This window comes from Microchirus variegatus (genome assembly GCF_963457635.1).
Source record: "Microchirus variegatus genome assembly, chromosome: 15".
In the NCBI taxonomy this organism is placed as follows: domain Eukaryota; kingdom Metazoa; phylum Chordata; class Actinopteri; order Pleuronectiformes; family Soleidae; genus Microchirus; species Microchirus variegatus.
The window spans coordinates 22,362,845-22,385,676 of NC_139816.1; the positions used below are offsets into that span (position 1 = coordinate 22,362,845).

General features: G+C 46.2%; 1 protein-coding gene across 1 annotated transcript in view; it reads right to left on the minus strand.

Moving 5' to 3' along the window:
• Positions 1-22,832, minus strand: part of dnah5l (dynein, axonemal, heavy chain 5 like) — a gene marked incomplete at its 5' end in the record, with an annotated part of 61,631 nt that overhangs the window by 347 nt on the left and 38,452 nt on the right. The window contains 31 exons of the mRNA XM_083901805.1: positions 8-45; positions 1,500-1,632; positions 4,148-4,336; positions 4,803-5,002; positions 5,075-5,225; positions 5,309-5,430; positions 5,934-5,989; positions 6,121-6,338; positions 6,420-6,584; positions 6,825-6,974; positions 7,071-7,192; positions 7,284-7,410; positions 7,858-8,109; positions 8,188-8,358; positions 8,583-8,765; positions 8,839-8,994; positions 10,391-10,585; positions 10,669-10,845; positions 10,944-11,057; positions 11,501-11,605; positions 11,741-11,908; positions 13,169-13,282; positions 13,350-13,451; positions 13,621-13,755; positions 14,099-14,244; positions 15,111-15,267; positions 15,355-15,513; positions 15,584-15,813; positions 16,380-16,501; positions 16,621-16,775; positions 16,855-16,965. Of these exons, the coding sequence (XP_083757931.1) occupies positions 8-45; positions 1,500-1,632; positions 4,148-4,336; positions 4,803-5,002; positions 5,075-5,225; positions 5,309-5,430; positions 5,934-5,989; positions 6,121-6,338; positions 6,420-6,584; positions 6,825-6,974; positions 7,071-7,192; positions 7,284-7,410; positions 7,858-8,109; positions 8,188-8,358; positions 8,583-8,765; positions 8,839-8,994; positions 10,391-10,585; positions 10,669-10,845; positions 10,944-11,057; positions 11,501-11,605; positions 11,741-11,908; positions 13,169-13,282; positions 13,350-13,451; positions 13,621-13,755; positions 14,099-14,244; positions 15,111-15,267; positions 15,355-15,513; positions 15,584-15,813; positions 16,380-16,501; positions 16,621-16,775; positions 16,855-16,965 (4,623 nt within the window). The remainder of the gene's footprint in view (positions 1-7; positions 46-1,499; positions 1,633-4,147; positions 4,337-4,802; positions 5,003-5,074; positions 5,226-5,308; positions 5,431-5,933; positions 5,990-6,120; positions 6,339-6,419; positions 6,585-6,824; positions 6,975-7,070; positions 7,193-7,283; positions 7,411-7,857; positions 8,110-8,187; positions 8,359-8,582; positions 8,766-8,838; positions 8,995-10,390; positions 10,586-10,668; positions 10,846-10,943; positions 11,058-11,500; positions 11,606-11,740; positions 11,909-13,168; positions 13,283-13,349; positions 13,452-13,620; positions 13,756-14,098; positions 14,245-15,110; positions 15,268-15,354; positions 15,514-15,583; positions 15,814-16,379; positions 16,502-16,620; positions 16,776-16,854; positions 16,966-22,832) is intronic.

Below are 22,832 nucleotides of genomic sequence, written 5' to 3' on the forward strand. Positions count from 1 at the left end.
TGCAGTCAAGGGCGTCACGCAGGTCCTCGGACATGATTATGGTCCCTGAGAGAGTGACAGACTTTTGACTTTCTTCAAATAAATAAAACTAACATGAATCATCATAAACAATTATTATTAATTTAAATAACGCTGCCATACATTCACATATTCACAAAACACAGTTAAAAAGGAAGGACCAGTGAGTTGTCTTCTGCCAGTGAACATAAAACCTGCTTGATCGCCCACTGAGCCCTGAAGGCGTCCAGCTGACCAGTCAGAGCACAGAAGGCCTGTTCTCCACCTTACCCTTCACAGACCCTTCACACTCTGGACCACATCAGTCCAGCCCTGTACGGACGGCTGACTCCTCCTGGTCCTACAGATTGCCAACTTTTCAACAGGAAGTTGACCAGCACCGGGGTGTGTTTATTGGCTCTGTATTTAGGGCCCGGGTCCTGGACACTAGCCAAAGAGCACAGGTTCAGAACCTTCACACAGCTGAGATAGAGCTGCTTCTTCTCACAGGAGCTGAAAACCCAGCACTTTTTCAGAGACAGAAGCAGCCCATGCTGTTCTGTCCACTCGTCTACAGCAGGACTGACGGACAGGGAGGGAAACAGTCATCACCCCATTGGTCAGTCAGAGAACAGTTCTCCGCAAACGCTCTCAATGGCACAGACAGAGACTGCCAGACGTCCTCTACAATCTTCTGCAGGACTCCGTGTATGGAGGTTTTGGCGAGATGTCCCAGTTTTACAATTCAATTACCAACCCTGTGAATTCCCGTGAGACAAACTGTGTTTTATAAACTGTGGACTATTTCAATAAAATGTGATTGTTTGATTGATTGAGAGAGCAGTGATTTCCATTTAGTTCAACCTTGTCTAGCAATCCCTCCCAATTCTGTTTCTGCAGTTCATCACTGTCTAAATGGACACCCACACCCTGATGCCCCCACTGGAGATTCCCTTGAAGACCAGGAAGAGTACCAGAGTCCCAGGCCTCACGTTTCCCCCAGTTTACCTTGGCAGAAGAAGCTTTTTCATAAATCAGCAGGCTTTCTTTGAGTTCCTGAAGGTCTCTCTGATCTTGAATGAACACATTAGCATCGTCTGCATAGGCTGACACAACAACCGGAGGACTGCGGTTCAGCTCGGGCAGAGCCAAACAGAACACTGGACACAGTAACCCAAATAGAAGGAACCTCCAGAGGAGAAACCTGTATGAAATCCTCACAAAAAAACACCACCACAGCTTTGTTCATGTGAGACGCGTACGAGATGTTTCCGTGTCCCACCTGCTCTCCTACAGCCAACAACACCTGCTACACCGAGGTGTTCGGCTGCAGCACCGGCCGCACTCCGTGTCTCAGACACAGAGACGGCACAGACGGAACAAACAACAACCGCAACTACACACACACACTACACTATCCACCACCAACTCCCAGCATGCAGTACAGAAAGAGAGAGATAGAGGTGGCCTTTGTGTGTGTGTGTGTGTGTGCAGTGACAGACCGTCGATGGCGAGGTTGAGGTCACTGAGCGTGCTCCGTACACTGCTGATGACTCGCTGCATGCGGTCCACTTCCTGTCGGAGAAAGATGTTCATCGGCTGGAGTGCCCCCATCTTCTGCAGCTGAACTTTGACCTTTAAAACACACACGCACACACACGTGATGATATTCTCAGAAACCAGACTGGAATTGTTCATACAGGCAGTTTTTAGTTAATTGGAAGTGGAGTTCAGTGGCTACTGTTTTTTTCTAGTTTCTTTGGAGATGTAAGGAAGGTTAGAAATGGGGCGGAGGTTATTGAAGTTGTTGGGATCTGAAGCAGTTGGGGTGACAGCTGCAGTTTTGAAGAGTGAGGGAACAATGCCAGTGGTGAGTGAGGAGTGGATGATGACAGAAATGAAGAGGAACAGGCACAGGAGGCAGGATTTGACCAAAGCTATGGGGAGGGGGTTGAGCTGACATGAGGGGGGCTTGGATTTACAGATTATTTCTGAGATTTCAGCAGCTGAGCGGAGTTGGAGTCTAGAGAGCGGCTGACTGTGTGGGAGAAATTCAGAAGAGGAGGGTGAACGAGTTAACTTAAATGCTGATGGATTTTGTGATTTTTTTTGTTTAAGAGCTGCATTAGAGAGTTACAGGTGTCGGTTGAGTACAGGTGGGGGGAGGGGTGGTTAGTCTGGGGATTGGGTAATTTTATTGAGGAGTGAAAACAGTGTCTTGGTGTTGTTATTGTTGGAACAAATTAGGCCTGAGTAGTCATTTGGAATACTCTCCAAACTGAACTTAAACAGCTTTTATTTCATTAGGAGCTTTACACTCCATCTTAAAAGACAGACAACAGAAATCCTTTGAACAGTGTCTATTTTCTTTAATTGTTACTGCGATCACAACTCCTGCACTTTATGTTTGTCTAGTTGCTCTTTTATATTTCAATGTTTGTTTTGTAAATGTTGCATTTCCTGCCTCTTATTTAACTTTCGATGTGTGCTGCTGCCTTTCCTGGCCAGGTCACCATTGCGAAAGAGATCTTGATCTCAATGGGTCTTTTATCTGGTTAAAGGTGAAGTAAGTAGTTTATAGTGCCATCTAGAGGAGAGGCTGAAACTTACAACAAAGAACTGCTCCTCTGCTCTACCCCTCCCTTCCCTGAGCGCTAAGGTATCCTCAGCCGGTCAAATGTCGTCCTTGTTGTCTTTCTCCGTGTCAGCAGATGAGGTTCGTGAGGTGAGGGAGAGGGCGAGCTACCGCGGCCGTAGCAGACGAAGCGGAGAGAGAGGAGGCGGGACTTCCGCTACAAGTAAAGAGACGATTGATTTGTTCTCTCGCGTTTGTCCTTACAGGCTCGGGTAGAAACATGGCGTCTCGCTGCTAACAGTGGCTATGCGACCGTGGCCCGTGACCATGTTATTTTAAATGACTTTTTGAAACACTACGAAAATGAAACAAAAACTTTTATACAGCGACTAGACAATGCAGGAGCACATAATATGTATAAAAAAAGTGGATTTTGGGTTATATAAACCCATAAATACTGCACACTGTCCCTTTAAATAAAGATTAAATAAAAATAATTTGGTTTGGGAAATTGTCCTTGTATTGAAAGATGTGGGTTTTGTACCTTTGGAGTTCAGGGGTAAACCGGGGGCAGAGTGAGTGAAGGAGACCAGTGGTGGAGGAAATACACATTACAAATACTGAATCTCAGTACTTAAGTTAAAGTGCAAATAACCAGAGAAATATTTACTTTAGTAAAAGTTGAAGTACCAAAATGACAATCCTACTTAAGTAAAAGTAAAAAGTATCTGGTTTTAAATGTACTCTAAGTATTAAATGTAAAATTAATTCTCTTAATGTCTATATTCTAAAAAAAAAAAAAAACAGGCTGTGGCATTGTAATGAAGTTTTAGGTTAATGTAACGTGCTTACCATCTATGGCCCAGTTTTTATTACAATTCTGGTCAACTGTCAGGGTAATTTTCAGAGTGAAATATCGATAGTAAAACCAACAAGGAAGTCTGGTTATAAGATTTATTTAACTGCAACACAAATATTTAATGTCAATTGCAGTACATAAACCATTTTAACATTGTAACAACACTGTAAACATTTTTGATTCAGTGCATGAGTTTTAATTTGACAGGGCTTTTTCCCCTGGGTCGCCACTCTTTACAAAGGCTCGTCTTTTGCCCTTCACAAAGCGACCCCTTTTTTTTCATGTCCTACGGTAAAAAAACATAGTCTGCAGCTCACTGTCCCCGTCCGCCCTGGGAGCGGGTACGACGGGGACTCGACGTCAGGGCGCTGTGCGAGGGTGGAGAAATAACGGGTCCGGGTTCCAGAACTTATCAGAAAATGTAACTAAATGTATTATGGAAATGTTGCGGAGTAGAAAGTATAGATAATAGCAAAATGTAACGAGGTAAAAAATAAAAAAGTAAAAAAGTATGCACTATTTATTTCTTTTTAAGTAAAGTACAGATACGTGAAAAATTTACTTAAGTACAGTAACAAAGTATTTGCACTTTGTTACATTCCACCACTGGAGCAAGAATGGAGTTGAGAATGTTATTAGGGACCTCGCGCACAAGGATGCGAAACACAAATAATTCATGCTACATGCTATGTCTACTGCAGATTGAAGACACTGACCTCATGTGGTACATAGTCAGGTGGCAGCTTCTCCAGCATCTCATTGGCCAGCCTCTGCACACTGGCCTCCCTGGTCTCTTCAGCCCCTCCCCCGCTGTCTTTTGGCTGGATGTTGATGATGGTGCTTAGCGTCTCATTGGCCAGGTTCGTCTGATAGGTGATGTCAGCGTTGGGGTGGAGCCCAAACACCTGCAGAGGAAACAAAGTAACATTCTATTCTTTTTCACTCTACGCCACCAAAGTCCAGAGAGAAAATCAGTGATTTTAACTCGCGGGGACACAGGAGCTGCTGGTCCACTGCTGCCTCGTGTGGTCACTTTGTGTCACTGAGGTCAATCTGAACAAAGGATTTTGAAAGCCGAAGTGACAAAATAAGACATCTGTACTTAGTGATGGAGGCAACAGTGGATCAACAACTCCTGTGAATTCCTGTGTGCTGTGATGTTAAATCACTGATTTTCTCTACGGGGTTTGGTGTGGGAGAGTGAGTGGTTCACAAACTTCAGTTTAACAGTGAGATAAAGACGGGAACATTACTGACTTAAACTGATTTGTTGAGTCCTTGAGAGTGAGTCTGCCCGTCTGCAGCAGCAGGGGGTGCTCATACAACAATACGTCAAAAAGACCTGGAATATCCCCTTAAGTGATGACTGACCTCAGGTGAGTCGACCAGCGGCAGAGCGTCGATGTGCTGAAGGACGTCCAGCACTGTCTTGGCCCTGGCAGGGACAGTGTAGCCCTTGTAGAAGCAGAAGGTGTCGCTGAACGTGTCCTCGCTGAACCACACGCGAGTGAAGGTGTTGAGGAGACACTTGTCCAGGTCGTCTGTCACTCGGCCACCGTAAAGAACCTCACCTGGACATGAAGACTCACGGTCAGTTTATCTCGGGGGACGTTTTGGTGGACAGTGTTCCAGATTCTAAAGACCTAGCATGTAGCGGAGGCAGCTCCAGTTCACTCCTCTCTTTGAGTCCAGCTCGTCCAGGTGGTTCTGGACAAACTGCATGCTGGACGTGAAGTCTGCCTGGTTGAACTCGTATGGGATGTTCCAGCCGAGAGGCCCAAACTTACGGCGCTCCTGACAGGGGAGGACAAAGACATGAAGAAGGAGGAGCGGAGACAGAAGAGTGGTGGAATATCACGTGTGAGGACACGACTGACCTGGACGGTGGAGTGGAGGAAGGCCACGGCGTACAGAAGAGGTCTCCACTGTGGACGACTGCTGATCTCCAACTGTTCCTGAGTGACGCTGTTGAATGTCCTCTTTAGACCTGCTTTCATTCCTGAGGGACACACGTCCACGAGAAGACAAGAAGAAAGTGATGACGACATTAGAGAGACTGAAGATGGATAAGGAATTTAGAGACTGAAAAGAGGAAGACAAGAGACGACTCATGGTTTTAATTTCACGTACAATGTCACGGAAGACAAAGCCATGAGGAGACAAACGTGAAGACACAATTGGAGACAAGCTGTCCAGAAATCACACTAACACTGTTTGATCAGCTCAGGTGTTGTTGTTCTGTGACTAAATTTAAAATATAAACCACTAAGATTATTATGGTTTCTAATTTAAAATGTTCATGAACCTGCTTAAGACAAGAAAAGTATTTCTTTCATTTACACACAAATGTTTCACTGATAATATTTTATATATTATAAAACCTTAATACTAACACACACCCTTAAAAACACATGAATTGTGTCATTTCAGCGTTTGAGGGTAGGAGGATGGTAATATGAGAGGATGAGGAGAGCAATGAATGGATGAAAGTGAAGATTTTACCAAGTGGTGGCTCGTTGGTGAACTTGATGGAAGACTGAAGGAAGGTGATGGGGAATCTACACACAGGCACACACACACACACACACATAGACACACGCACACAGTCACACACACACATTAATAAAATGATGAATGTAGTTCACAGCTCAGCCTGTAGAGGGCTTCAGCAGGACATGTCCTCAGTTACCTGGGGTGAACGTCAGTCGTAAGCCACACCCTGAAATCCTTGTTCACCCTCTCTGTTGTTGCCGTGGTGACTGTCTCCAGCAGCTCGTCCAGGAAGTCCAGTCCCAGGTGACAGTTCTGGAGGAGGAGCCAGCCTCCGTCCGTCATGCTGTTAGCCAATAGTTTGCGAGCATGAATCTCCTGGCCTTGGCCCATGGAGATGGGACAACATGGCGCCCCCTACAGGCACAGAGCAGGCATGTTCATGTGTCCATGTGTGCATGGATGAATGTTTGTTTTATTTTATTGTGGTTCTCTCACTTTGCTCTTGGCGAGTCTCTCGATGTTCTCTGTTGGGTCAGAACCCATGGACAGAAGACACACCATCGGTGTCCAACTGTCACTTTCTGTCCACATGGCATCCAGATCTAGAACCAGACCTTCAGCGTACTGTTGTCCCAGAGAGTCTGCAATGTACCGCCGAGCCTGTCAAACACACACACACACACACAGACACACAGACACACACACACACACACACACACACACACACACACACACACACACACACACACACACACACACTTTTAAAAATTCACACACTTAAAAACACACACATTAACAAGCCTGTGCAACGAACACACACTTGTTTTCACCATTAGCGTAACTGTCTCCTGATCATCGATTCAGGAGACAAACCTGAACGAGAAAATCCAGGAGACAAACCTGAGCGATAGTTCGGTCAGGACACCAGCTCCGGATCAGCAGAAGCTTCCTGAAGGTGTCCATCTTTTCGTCATAGCCATCGGGTAGCGCTGCGTCCTCCGGAGCCGGATCATCAAACCAGGTCTTCCAGGCTCGTTCACTCTGTCTCACCTGGACACATGTGGGACAGGGGGGACATGCTGAGTGCAGATATGTGTCTTTCGGCTCTATGTTTGATGAACACCTGAGGGGAGGAGATGATGAGACCTGGATCAGGATCTGACTGAACGACGGCAGGGCAGACAGCTGCACCAGGTTCAGCCACGTCTGGTCCAGGATCCAGCGAAGTGGTTTCGATTCTACAGAGTTTAGATCCAGAGAGGCACCGCCTACACACACACACACACACACCTCTGTCAAATGAGAGTAAAATGAGCAGAAGACCAGATGGAGACAAGAGGAGGATGAGGAGGACGTGACCTTTGATGAAGGTGAGGACCTCAGAGTGTGAGATGTTTCTGGCCTGCAGGTCGATCTTCAGAGCCAACAGCAGAGTGAACAGCAGCTTATGTTCTTCATACAAACCTCGCGCCGTGTAACAGTAAACCTGAAGAAAACATACACGGTCTCCGTGGTTACATCTCAATTTAAACACTTGAAATCACGTCACATTTTCTGTGTGAGAAACCGTGAAATGTCTGTCCCTAAAAGATTAAAGTTAGCATTCAAACACTTTCTGACCACATATTGGTCACCCCACAGTCCTGGCTCGGCTCGGTGATAGAACCTGGTACCTGGTGTGTTTTTTAGTTCCTCCTCTGACAAGGTTCACCTGAGCAGATACTAAAATGTGACGTCAACAAACTGTCGGCCACTGATTGGTCAGAGAGTGTGAACGGGACGTTCGACACAAGAATCAAAGCCAACAATGGCAAACTGTAGATCAGTTAAAAAGACTTAAAAATCCTACTTGTAATTCCAAAATCTACATACAGTTCCATGTCGTGTGCTGGGACTATGTAGTGGAAAAAGGTCATTTGTGTTTGTGTGGTACCTGGAAGGTCAGGAATCCGATGATGTTGCCGATGCGTTTGGAGGTGACATGCGACTTAGTCGAGTTCTGCATGGATGAGTCAAAGAGTCCCAGGAACTGCCGCAGCGACGTCTGGTACATGACGTTCACCAGAGACATCTCCACGATCAGGAAGTAGAGGATACTCCCCCTGGTGGCCACCGGGCGGTACTCCTCCCTGGCCTGGTTGATCTTCACCTCCGTCTCTGCTGCTACCACCAGCTTCTCGCTCACCTGGAACATGGACAATTATGGGTCTTGTGAGAGACAGAGAAGAGGAGTTTGAGACTCAGAGTCAGACAGAATCAGCACCTCCTGAGCCGTGGCCTTGGTGACCCTCAGAACCTCAATCAGTGACTCATCCTCCACCAGTGACCCCTGCGTGCTGGTCAGCCTGAACAGCAGACTGTCCTCCAGCTCCTGCATCTTCCTCTTGTTAGACGTCACCTCCTCCAGAAGGTTCACGCGCTCGGCTTCCAGCTCCTGCAGAGTCACAGGTTGGATAGTGTCAGAGACAAATTTTGTCTTACGTATTTGGTCTTATGGTCTATTCACACTAGAGCATGGATACCTGACCCAAGTCCGATGGGGGAAAAAACCCAGAAATCATTGTCAGATTTGGCAAACTGTAGTGCTACTCATAAGTTTGATGTACAAGTAACCATGTGGACCATGAGCACCATGAGGACCGTGTGGACCATGAGCACCTGTTTCTCCAGCAGGATGACTCGTCCCAGCAGTTGGTCCTCCAGGCCTCGTTGGGTGACGGTGAAGTCGACCACAGATGTCCTGGCACTGATCTCAGGACTGTACGCCGGGTTAGCGAGCTTGGTGGTGATGTAGAGCATGAAGCCCTTCATCACATCCACTTCTTTGTCTCCGACCTTCACCTGCAGGACAAAGCGGGTTTGGTGGGTGACTGTAACTCTCAAGTTTTCAAAATCTGTCTGGTGTCAGACTCACTTTGTATGTGGATCCAGACTTGATGTAGTTCTTGTCCAGAATGTTGTCCAGAACTGGGTCCAGTTCCTCTCCTACATCCTCCAGCAGCAGTGGGCGGCCCAGAGACAGACTGTCCTCCAGGTGGGAGCGGAAATATTTGTGGTTGAGAGACGTCACCTGAGACACAGACGACACAAAACATGTTGAAACACTATGGGCCTAAGATTCCTTTTTAGTCCCAGTCCGTGCCTGGTTTCATCTGTGTTCATTCAGTCAGGCCAAGTTTCCATTACACGTGCCAACAGCTTTTGATCTGACATCAGATGCGAAGGGACACGCGATATAGATATAAATCTGTGTTCATTCAGATAGCTATATTAAATAGTTATTGTTGTGATTGTTTATTGCATTACATATTACATTTAAATGTGCCTGGAAATGTGGAAACCTGCCTGTGAGGTTTTGGTGACCCATATCATTTTGCGATTGCTAAAATAACATATTTACATTCTCCTCCCAGCACACGCAAAATTGCGTGTAAACGCCCCATATTGCATATGCATTAAGGCAAGAACGCTAAATGGGTTGCGAGTGCTATTTTACTCGTCTGAGATACGCAATCCTCGTTGCGCCCCGTTAGTAGATCAGCAGCAACGCAAATTTGCGTTTCCAATCCGGTTTGCACACGTTTTTGCATGCACAAAGCTTTAGTAAATCAGGGCCTAAATGTTTACACTGAATGTGATGCTAATTCTTTGCCCGATGAGATTAAAGAATAAACATATTTCATTGTTGGAACATTTACTGTACATACGTAACTCGAAAAGAGGAAGTGGGCATGGCAAAACGTGAGCAAGGTAGTGCTGTGTGTTAATAATTAATAGCTGTGTCCTATTTAAGGTGCTCTGGGTAACAGAGGACATGACTTACGAAGACCCAGAAGACTGGTGCTGGAAAATGAGACGATCCAGTCAACCCACCCCACTGCTTACATCACCAATACTCCTCCTCCTTGTTATAAATTTCCGGCAGGCGGTAAGCCAGATTTTCCCCGCCGCCTGAAGCCTCATTAACCCATACTTAGCCAAAAGAACGACCAAACAACCCCACAAAATATTCATAGTTATTCTTTTTTGGTCAAAGTTGTAGAACTAATTCAACTCGCCACCATCTTGCTTGTGTTGGAATGATCTGCTACTGCTGGCGTGCAAAGAATTTTGGGATAAGGTCGACTGCAAAGGGTCCATCAGACATATTCTTTGCAGACAAGCTAATGTCGGCCACATTCGAGGGAGACAACAAAGATCTGGTCGATGAATCCACACTTTGGAGGATCCAGCCCCTTAAAGGGGACACAGCTAACACTCACTTTGGTAGCTTAGCATTAGTTCTAGCATTTGCCCCATCCATCTTCTACCGCTTTATCCTCCACATGAGGGTGCCTAAACCCTAAATCTGCATGTCTTTGGACTGTGGAGAAAACCGGAGAACCCAGAGTTTCCACGAGTAACAACTCTGTGAATGTAATCAGAGGTTTTTTGAGGGCAGGGTTACTCTTATCGCTCGCCCTCACCTGCAGCTGCTGGTCCCTCTCTCTATTCTGGATCCAGGTCTTGCCTTGACCCTGGGGGTCGATCAGCAGCGGGTACCGTGATGCCTTTGTCACTACAATGCCGTTCTGGATGGACAGGTCGTCGCTGGGTAAGCCCTGCAGGTTCCATTCGCTCACGGTGGCGTTGTCCACAAGCAGACCAATCACATTCAAGTCCTGCAGGAACAGCACAGCAGTTTTACACACGAGTCAGCACTTTTCTCTTTCTTATTTAAAAGTGTATTGAGGTGAGATGTTACAGGACTGAAGGGGATGAGCTTCTCCTCCATCTCCTTCTTCCACTGTGTCAGCAGCAGACTGCGGTACTCCTGGTTAAAGGGACCGGCGTACGACAGGAAGCCAGTGGACAGGAGGACGTCGCCCACCAGGTGTGTGATCTGCGTCTGGAACGCAGCACTGCTGTCGGTCCAACGGACCTGGAACGTAACGGGGGCCAAGAGAAAGATGAACAGGTGATAAGAAGGTGGACAGATCACAGATGATTGAGTGAATAGATGAAAGGATGAACGCTGACTTTCTCTCCTCCCAGCCCATCGATCAGAGCCGTGGCGTTAGCCATCTTGCGGCGACAGGCCTGTGCGTCGTCCTCCAGGTCCTGCTTCTCCTTCATGGCGGCGTCGTACAGTGCCTGAAAGTTTACGTTGAACCACTTAATTATACGTTTAAATAAAAACATGACTCTGTTTGTTTACTCCGCCATGTTGGCAGGAGAATTAACATCAGTGCTTGTTTTAAGAGATAAGAGTTCACTGTCACTTTAAATCCTTACACAGTCACGTGGTGGCTTTCACCAGTATGAGAATAGCCAGAGCCACAACATTTTAAGACGTCCTGACAAACTCCCTCATTCTTACATCAGAGAACATTTACACAAAACGAAAGGATGTAAAATAAACAAGATATTTAATTTAATGAGCCTTGTTTGCATCCACATTCAAGTTAAAGGGAAACAGCACCACCTACTGAGTTACATCAGCTACCTGCGCTCTATTTGTGTAAACATGGTTGTCAGCGCCTCTGGACACAGCAGTTGTTGTCATGGAGACATAAAACAATGACATCATCATTAACCTGCACAGCATCCAGCTCCTGCTGTTTAGCGTCCAGTTGTTCCTGAGCTTTAGCGAGTTCAGTCTGAGCGTCGACAAGACGAGCTTCCTGCAGAGCCAGGTTTGCCTGTGCACACGCACACGCACACGCACACACACACACACACACACACACACACAGACACACACACACACACACACACACACGTGTCATTGCTCTGGACACATGGTCCCTGTAAACACCTGGCTCAGACCAGTGTACCTTCAGAGGCAGCACTTCCTTGTTGATGGTGTAGAAGTCAGCCATGGCCTGAGTCCAGGAGCACAGACCTGCCACGTTACCACACACTCTCTTAGCCGACTCCATGTTGTAGTCGTCCATGTTCAGGTACGGAGAGATGAGGTCCACCATCTCCTCTGTGATAGAGTCCTGCAGGACAGAGGAGACAGGATGTACACCATGGTTACTGCTCAGTTCTCCCACACCAAAGTCCATAGAGAAAATCTGTGACTTTAGCTGGAGGAGCTGCTGGTCTACTGCTGCCTCGTGTGGTCACTTTGTGTCACTGAGGTCAATCTGAACAAAGGATTTTAAACACTGACGTGACAAAATAAGACATTTGGGTTTAGTGATGGAGGCAGCAGTGGATCAAAAACTCCTGTGTGCTGTGATGTTAAAATCACTGATTTAAAAATTGCTCAAATAGGTTAAAAAAAATAAAAAATAGGTGATACGAAACTAAAACATGCAGGTTAATAGACGGCTTATAAACAGGCTAATAGACGAGTTAATAGAGGCTAAAATAGGCTAATAGACAAGCTAAATTAGGCTAATAAATAAGCGAAAAGAGGCTACAACGGGCTAATAAACAAGCTAAAACAGGCTGAAAGGGACTAAAAAAGCTAAAATATGTTAAAATAAATTGTACTAGGGGATGGAAGCTAAAACAGGAGAATAAACAAGCTAAAGGCGGCTAAAATAGGTTAATACACAAGTTAAAATGCTAAAAGAGGCTAATAAACATGCTCAAAGAGGCTAATAAACAGGTTAAAAACATGCTGAAACAGGCTAAAGAAGCTAAAATAGGGTAAGATAAATTAAAATAGGTGATAAGATGCTAAAACAGGCCAATAGAAAAGCTAATACAGGCTAAATGATGCTTAGACATGCTGAGAGAGGCCAAAAGAAGATAGCTGCTGTTGATTTTATCAGCACTAATCCTAAACCACACGTTGACAGATTGTCCATATGTCTTTCAGCAGATTGACTGACGTAAGGTTCATCGCGACAAGGCTCTGATAAAAGCAGGAATAAGACATTCAAAAACATTTAAGGCCATGATCCATTCGATCTCTATTTTAGATGACACAATATAACCTTCTAACACCTGTTTACTGATGGAAACACACACACACACACACACACACAGACAGAGAGAGGGAAACTCCCTTCTCAAGTATCACACTGTAGATTATCACCTGTTCTTAAAACTGTCTCTGTGTGTGTGTGTGTGTGTGTGTGTGTGTGTGTGTGTGTATGTGTGTGTGTGTGTGTGTGTGTTAGAGTGTGTGTGTGCGCGCGCGTGCTGAAAACACACAGCTGTGCGTATGCTGACAGACGATGAACTCATTCGTTATCATCATCCTCACAGTGGTGATGATGATCATCACAGTGAGGTGGTGTCATCACCTTGTTGAAGTTGAGCAGCATACTGAGGAAGGCTGGGTTCTGCATCAGCTTCATGGCCTCGGCCCACGAAGGTCTCACACATGGCTGTTCAGGGTCGGCCGTCACAGAGTCAATCTGAGGATTAAAGTGAGATTAAAGACAGGGAGCCAGAGGGACAGATGAGCTGTTTGTGACCTCTGACCTTCCTCTGGAACAGCAGCAACACCACGTCCATGATCCTCATGATGAGGTGAGGAGGTTTCTGAAGTTTCCTCACTGTGCCGATGTCTGCAGGCTTTATGGTCTATAGAGACAGAGAGACAGAGAGAGGACATTACTCTATTGTTTCCTCTCCTTGTTTCCTTTCCTGTCCTGACTTCCTCTCTGTCCTCTCTGTCATTCTCCTCCTGGATAGCTTTTATTTTGAAGGTGAAGGTCATGTGACAGGACAAAGGTATTGATGTGAGTGTGACCTGCAGTGCTGACTCAGCAGCCGCCAGTGCCGGCTTCGCTGCCTCCAATTTAGACTCTGCAGCCTTTTTGTCCACCTCGATCTCATCGACGATGAGCTGAGCTTTGTCCTTCACCTTCTGCACCTGGTGCTTCACCTGCACGCACACACAAATAACCCCATCCCAATCAGTTAAGAGGCTAAAATATGCAAAGAAAAGCTGAAAGAGGTCAAAATAAGGTACATGCTAACACTGACAGAGAGACTAAAACAGGCTGAAAGAAGCCAAAAAGAAGCTAAAAAAGATACTTAATGAGGCTAAATGATCCTTAGACATGAGGTCAAAATAAGGTAGCAGATGCTAAAACAGACAAGCTAAAATAAGCTAAATTAGACAGGCTAAGAGAAGCTAGCAGTGAGCTCATCCCAAATGAATTCTTCAGTAACGTCATTGTCATGATAAAATCAGAGTCGCGCTGTGGCGTGTCGTCGCGTCAGACCTTTTCAGCAGCCTGAGCCTTCGCTGTGACCTCCTGCAGAACCTGATCTGCCCTCTTGGAGGCGACGGCAAGTTCCTGCTCCTTCACCACAAGTTCTTCAGAGAGCTGAGACACAGACTGCTCCGCCTCCATCAGTTTACAGAGACCTACAAACACACACACAAACACATAAACAAACAAACACACACACAAATAAATAAACAAACACAGCAGCTTCTGTTTGCTTCCATTGATTCATTTGATTTATCTACAAATGATGAGGAAATGAAGAAAAGCGTTCCCCGTTTAGGTGTTTATCAAAGTGAAGTTTGTAATCTAATCTAATCTAATGGTGATTTCACACCTACAGCACACCAAATGCTGTGGTTCGGTTCGTTTGCGTAGGTGTGAATGTAAATCTCTGTTCTTTGGTGCGCACCGGATTGAAGCGGTCTAGTTTAATGCATTATGGGTATGAGATACGGGATTTTTCAAAGGACGCATCAGCGCCTCGGGTCACCTCAGCGCAGCACAGCCTTGCGAGCCAGCCATATTCACACAAGAAGCTGCGGCGTGCGCTGTGGAAATCACATTGATTAGAGTGGCAGCGATCAACTCCAGTGACCGCGCCGCTTGTTCCACAGCGGTGACGCACCCGGTGGAAATCGGGGGTTAGTCCGGTTCTGGTGCCGATGATCTTCGTGGTCTATTTTGGTTCGTTTAGAATTATGCATATGTGAAAGCAAACCGTACCCACGTCTGTTTGCTACATTGTATCATTTTTCTGACTAGTGCAGACCAAAGCAATCGAACTATAGGTGTGAAAGCACCCTAACTCTAGCTTTACAAAAGATTTTTAAAAGGCTAAAAGAAAGAGGCTAAAAGTAGGGAATACTTACGTAAAAGAAGTGAAAGAACCAAAATATGATTAAAGGGCTAAACTAAGCAAAAAAAGAAGCTAAAACGGGGCTAATAGACAGGCTAATAAACGTCCATCTTCAAAGTTCCTATACAAAATAAAACGCAGACATACCTGTCTTCATGCGTTGGGCCAGCGTGCCCACATGTGCGATCTTCTCAGAGTAGATGATCTTGTAGCTGTCGATGAAGGACAGGTAGGATTTGGGTGTTACAAACGTCTGACGTCGGAAACGTTCAAAGTACTCGCCGCACTTCTCTGCCACCAGGTCCTGAGGGGTCAGAGGTTATCATGATCTGTCTGCTCAATGTGACGATCAAACACACATACACACTTTGTCATGACTAGGGGGCGTTACCTGGAAGGTTCCCATGGTAACCTCCACACTCTGCTTCACATCCGCTGAGCAGCGAAGTTCCTGGTACTGGGACAGGAAGTGATGTGACACGGCGATTAGGGCATCCCGAGGCCAGCGCTGGAACCAGTCCACAGTGCAGCCTGATATCAGGCCCGGGAACTGTTGAGGTCAGAGGTCAGGGTTTACTGGTGAGGTGAGGTCACAGGATGCCGTCATGTCCTTTACTCACCTTCAGAGAACGAGTGCGGAATTTTTCCCCAACAGGCGAGAAGCAGAGAATGACGTGGAGGTTTCTCCGCACACGGGACAGGAAAAAGTCGTAGAGGTTTTCTGGGGTCGGAGGTCGACGCGGATGCTGGCGCTTCATGATGGGAATCAGATCCTGAGTGATGTCATCCAGCTCGTCGCGAGCAAACAGGTTTGAGACTTCGCCGCTCGCCAGGACGTTGTTCATGTATTCTACAGAAGGAGGCGGGGCAGAAAATACCAACCAATCAGAGACGGCCATGGACAATAATGACGAATTGCGTCGATCACATTTAAAACTGAGCTAACTGATACTAAAAGCATGGAAAATAAGCTTATTATAGCTGAATGATGCCAAAAAAGAGGCTAAACTAAGCTAAGCTAACTGGGGCTAAAGACAAGAACACAAAAATATGCCAGATTTTTAATCATATTCATATCAGCAGAGGCTACATGAGGCTAAAATGTGCAAAATGGGGGAAATATTGTCGAAAATGTTAGAAAAGAGGCTAAAGCAGCTAAAGTATGCTAAATGGGATAAAAATAAGCTTTCGAGACACTAAACTAAGCTAACTGAGGCCAAAAAAGGCTAAAGCATTTACTATAATATGGATTAATGATCACATTCACATGAGCAGAGGCTAGCTAAGGCTAATGCAGGCTAATTGAAGGTAACTGAGGCTAAGAAAATTACCAACGAGCAGCAGATTTATTTTATTTATTGTGTTGATAAATATGTGTCAGTGTGTGTTAGCATTAGCGTTAGTAGGGTCACTCACCCAGAAAGGCTTCGTCTTTTATGTCGTTGTCGGTGAAGATGAATGTGACTCCTCCCCCCTGCTGACCAGCTATACGATACAGAGCCTTCAGGTCGTCCAACAGGTTACTGCAGCTGTACGACCTGACACACACACACACAGAGTTCAGGCTCCGCCTCCTTCAGAGGAGGTGGTCTACATACAGCATAGTTCAGGCTCCGCCTCCTTCAGAGGAGTTGGTCGACATACACACAGTTCATACCTGGTCAGTGTGATCTGGAACGTCTGGTATCCTGCGATAAACGACGCCAGCCTCGTCAGACTCTGCTTCCCTGACCCCCCGACCCCAACCAGCAGGGCATTTCCCTGTGGTGTCCGCAGGATCCGTGAGATACGAATCAGGTGTATCATCGCATCCTGCCGACAAAACAACAAAAACCTAGCACATAGAACACGATAACTTGTACATCACAAAAATTCGATAGGCTAGCGTTACCTTGAAAAAGACCAGGTCCATGGCTCCACCCCTCATTGCCTCATTATACTGCTGCTGGAAAACGGACAGGCAATCCGCCAGAGAGTCCAGGGACGGGATTGGCTCATAAACCTGTCAATCACAGCTCAGAATCATAAATATGAAGTTTCATGTCAGCTTCATCAGGGGACGTAGTCCTACAAAGATGCAAGAGTTTAAATATTTTAACTCACAGGGCACACCATGACACAGCAGCAAAACAACACATAACATGACACAGCAAAACTACATGCAACATGACACAGCATATCAGCATATAATTACTATATCAATGTAAGCAAAAGTGCTGTGTCATGTTGTGTTTTATGTAATAGTGATGTCATGTTGTGTTGTATGTAATAGTTTCAGGATGCAGATTTTATCCTAACACTGCATTAAAACTAAAGCATCATCTCATCTTCACACAAGGACATTAAATATGAAGTTCTCTTTCAAACCTTCCTCAGTATCTCACTATGGGAAACACCCTCTGGCATGACCGATCATGGAAGCTCCAATAACATCACGTTTGTCATATGACAGACCAATCATCTCGAGATACAGGGGCCAGTTCGGCCCCCTTATAAGCACCCTGTGGGCTGTAACTGTCATTCTCGCTTTATTCCACCGTGAAGATCACCAAACTCCTCAGCTGTCCTGTTTTTGGATTATTCATTCAACTGCTCTTATTCATTCAAGGGCAAGTAACTCAAAATGGAAAACCCCCCAGAAAAAAATTAATTAATTATTATGCCAATTCTGTAACATTGTTTTTTTAATCTAATTGTGTTGTTATGGCTGGGACTGGGTGTGCTTACAAAATTAAGTCAAGGCATTGCAATTATAGAGGGTGCCAGTCATCTGGTGCGGGCCTTTTTTTTCTCCGCACCGCCCCTGCTGACTCTGCTCTTCTTTCTCCTGCATTGTGCGTCGCTCCAAGCGGGCTCTCCATATCCAACGCAGAATGGATAATTTCTCTATGTGTAGTTGTATCCCCACATCCATGTATGACACATACATAATGATCTTTAGTAGGAATTGAGTACAGTCGCGATGAAATGCAGGAGATCCGAGTAGATCTTAGTAAAACGTGTTGACAGATTCTCAAGAGCGCACTTTTCATTGTTTTCACTCCGATCTCAATCTAGAAGACGCTTAAGCACTGTAATTAAGGGAATAACAGATGCATCAGATGAGCTGATCTCTTTAGTTAACTGCTCAAAGAGAGAGTGAAGAGAGTTCTGTCGCGGGGAGTTTTCAGCCAAGTTTCGGTTTTGCACAAAGAGACTTTCCAGCATTTAAAAGATGATGTTCCACCATGTACTCACATCTTGTTGGAACAGGCACGTGCTGGCCACAGTTTCTGCATGCGTAATCACAACACCGTTTCGGTGTTTACGGGGGGAAACGGGAAGAGAAAATAGGGCGTCTTTAGGGCGTCCTGGCTAAAAGTAGGGTGTCTAATTTCTTATTATTTTCAGTACAGTACAGTACAGACTCCCTGCTGGCAAAAGCCTGCGCTTGGCTCCTGTCTTCATCACATTAAAGAAGTCCCACAGTCAGTCTTATCCTTGAACTTCCCACTAACGGTCCATTGACTCTGTTGAACACCGCGGATATATCCTGGTTGCAGCGAGTGTTGACTGATATCTTCTCCCTGGCACCTGTGGGTGGAGAGACTGCAGCTCTACGGGTGTGGCGGGCCAGTGCAGCCGCTGGGGATGCGCGGATGCACGTATTGAGCGAAAACAGAATCACATGTTATAGGCTGCTATAGTAACTTGACAACAGCTGAGACGTTGTGATATAGATGTGTGTGTGTGTGTTTATAACTGCTGTTTTGAATCAGCAGCTGCTACGGTCTGCAGCTTTTTTTCTCTCCCTCTTGCGCCGCTCTTCCTTATCGTCACTGCGGGCTGCACTTTAAACTTTGATATCAAGTGGGGGGCCACAGAATATCGTCCCACGGGCCGCATGTCTGAGACTACTGCTCTAAGGGGACAACGGCGAGCGGCAATGTGAAGAACGTTGAGTCCTGCCCCTGCCCGGCCTCTTGCAGTTTTACTATTTCAGGGAGAGACCCACATGCTCTCTGTATTGCTTGTATCCATGCATGCTCAACCGTCACGCATGGACTCCAAGTGCTGCCAAATCTGCAGTGTCATGCCAGCTAGGATCCTGCAGTGGCGCCTCAGAGTTTCAGCCGCTTCTAAAGCCGACCCCTATCTCTCAGACAGTGCGGCTCAGCCGAAGCCGGTTAAAGCTAGCGCAAGCTGGGATAACCTTCTGGTGGAGGATTTGGGATAAACCTTTTCGCCAAAGCAGTTTTGGGATAATCCTTTTTGCCACAGAGTTCCCGTCAAGCATTACTCTGGCCTGGAGGCCGTTAACAACGAGGAGTGGGGTCTTGGGGATCCCCCAGTACTGGAGCAGGCGGTGGCTTCCCACCTCCACCCCAGCCATCGCTCCGCACTCTCCACGTCGAGCCCCGCCGTCCCAGTCAAGACGGAGCACTTTGCCGTCTCCATGTACCAGAAGTTGTACAAATCAGCAGGCCAGTCAGTGAAGAACTTAAATGCTGTCACACTGCTGATGGCCTACCAGGCTGAGCTATTCCAGGAGATGGGTCTCCTCCTGGATAAAGGCTCTCCAAGCCCAATGTTTGGGAGTAAATATGTGTCGTCACGGTCCAAGGCTGCGGTGGCGTTATGGGTAGAGACCAGCCTGCCGGACCAGGACAAAAAGGTCGTCATTGGCACTCCTTTCGACCCGTCCAGGGCTAAGGGCTTGTTTGGTGGAGGTGAAGTCACTCCCCGCCCCACACCGGCACCATGTCACTGGTTTGCGGCTGCGGCTATAGGACGTAGCAGCGGTTATAAGGAGCCCAGGCCACTGGCCCAGAAAGTCCTTCGCTGCTGTAGCCGCCGCTCAAGGCACCGCTCCGAAACCGCCCATGCCACCACACTCATGGAGATCTCTGCTCTGAGCCCCTTGGAACAGACCGGTGGTGATCACCTCAGAGGAGTTTACTTATTGAACTGAAACCACAAGGGGAGGGCTACTAGTTTTTTGCATATTTACTTCGGTGTATTTGATTTGTGATTTTCTAATCATTTTACTTGAGTTTGTTTGATGATTTTCCTTAGATTTTTGCTAGATTTGTTTAGTGTATATTCTTTTATTGTGATTTATTATTTTTAGCATGCATTTGCTTTCACTAGTTGGCCACCCAGAGTGAGATCGGATTAGTTAATTCTGTAAACACACATCTGAGGATGAATGAGTGAGAACTGCGTCTGCTGATTTGGGTTCTCCTTCTTATTTCCCTTCCTGTAGCTGCTAGAACCAGACGCCCCACGAGGCCGTGGACACCAGGCCCCCAGGAGTATCCAGAAGTTCCTATTAACGCTGTTTTTTTGGTGTGTATCTGCGTCATTACCTTGTTTATGAAGCCCTGAAGGTTCGAAACAAACAGTTCAGCCATTGCTGAGAACGCTGTGTTTATTGTAATCTCGGGCTCAGCGAGATCTCTGAAAAAACCCGTTATAGTTACGTAAACAGCAGTTCTCCTGAACAGCAGATCGTCCTGCTCCGGGCACTAGTCCGGGCACATCCGGTTGCGTACATTGAACCGCAGAAGAAGAATAACGTCCGTTGTGGAGGTGTTTCACGAGCGACAGTGTCTTCTGACTCTGGGTCTGACTCCGGGTCAAAGTCATTAAAGGGACTGCGGCGGGGAGTCATGAAGAAGCTATTTTTAAACATTGTTAAAACAATGTTTTGATAATGAGGAGCAGTGCATCCACCGTTCCAGACGGGGGAGCTGCGCTTCTGAGAGCTGGTGTGCTGAATAGTACTGGCCAATCACAAGACTCGGTCTCCTGGGGGTGAGAGTTCACTCTGAAACATCACGGCTGACGAACAGCGTCAGAAAAGAGGATTTCTATCGGCTCGTTTATAGCAACTAGGAGGTTTTGACCATAAAAACAAGTTAATATATGTAAGTAGACCTCCATAACTAACATATATGTGCAACAGGACCACTCTATGTGAGCTTTAACTAACAAAAAACGCACACGTGTCCGGAACGCACTGGCGCACGCGTGGCCCAACATGCTATATGCGTTTCCCCCTCTCACACTCACTACTCCGACTCAGCTATCACTAAAGGCCACAGTATACTTCTCTGCCTGCGTAATGCGTTTTCCAACTGCGTAACCACGGAGACCCCTCGAGCCTTCGTAGTTCTCCGTCGTGGTGCCAGATACACAGTAGGAGTCGCTAAGCAAGGTTGTTGTGCTTCTTGCTACGTCCTAGAGAGAAAGACTGATGTTGTTGTTGCAGCTGAATAGCATTGAAACAGTGGCCGTTCTCACCTGAAATAAATATTTTCTGTGTCCCGGAACGCAGTTTTAAGATCATTTGAGGCGAGAAATTGGCCATTTAGAGTCTAAACATGTGGTTTGTGTATTAAGATATGACGTATTCATAGTTTGGCAGCAACGTTGTCGGCGGTGATCAGCTCCGCCTCTGTGGACTCTCTGGGCCTGATTTACTAAGATTCCAAATAGAGAGCGCTAAATTGCTTGCGCAAGCAGACTGCACCCGCTACTAGTTTACGTTTTGCGGGTGAACTACTAAGATTGCAGCCGCAATTGACTACAGGCGCAGAAGTGGTTAAGACCGCCCTATTTAAATGAGGATTTTGCGCTAGTCAAGAGTTGTCAACATGGAGAAAGAGCAGACTCAACGGAAGCGCAGAATTAAATTGAAGCCACTGAACGAAAGCACAGCTGACGTTCTTGATGAGCAAATAACTGAGATCGTGGCATATATGACATCCTTGTTCCCTGGGTCCATAAGACCTTTTTTTATTATTATTATTATTTTAATCCTGCGTAGGCATTTTGGACAGCTCCATCATTACCTGACGTATCAAACAAAGAAAACTATGGACGTTGGATGTTGCCGTAAAAAAAAAAAGGTGCTGTGCTCTCCTACTGACTCACCTGCAGCTCACTGACAGCTGCCAGAGGGCGCTCTGCTGTTTCTCTCAAGATTACACAAAGGTCTACTTTCAATGGATGAGTGACTTTCTTGTTAATAAGTAAATAAATAAATAAAGCGGATCATCACAACGGCTTTTTAGTCCCAGTCCGTCCCTGGTTTCATCTGTGTTCATTCAGTCAGGCTGAGTTTCCATTACGCGTGCCAACAGCCTTTGATCTGACGTCAGAGGTGAGGGGACAATCGATATATAGATGATATATCTATAGCTGATTCAGATAGTTACATTAAATAGTGATTGTTGTGATTATTTATTGCATTTAAATGTGCCTGGAACTGTGGAAACCTGCGTGTGAAGTTTTGGTGACGTTTACGCACTGTGCCGCCTGCACTTCGCCGTGCACCGAGAGTAGAGCAGGTTAGAGCTGGACCCGTTAAGGTAAAGCGGGGTTCCCGTTCCACCGGTCTTAACCGGGGAACATAGGTACGACCCCTCCTTGAACCACAAACTGCAGACCAAGGTAAGCCCATACCAGTACAAACACACATTTCTCCTCTGGATATCTATATTTAATTTATTCAGATATACCAAATAACAAATAAATGTGCGTCATCTGTGAACGCGTAGTTGAACATGTTCTGGAAAAGCGTCATTTCCTGATTTACAAATATAATATAACTATAAATAACCGCAGCCATGTGTGCACACTGCTCTGCCAGTTAAGACCTGCCTTTCAAACATGCTAAATATAGATGCAAAAATAAACACCGCAATCAGTTTCAGGTTTGATAAATCACTTTTGTCGCAGAATTGCGTGTAAACGCCCCATATTGCATATGCATTAAGGCAAGAACGCTAAATGGGTTGCGAGTGCTATTTTGCCCGTCTGAGGGACGCACTCCTCGTTGCGCCCTGTTAGTAGATCAGCATCAACGCAAATCTGCGTGTGCAA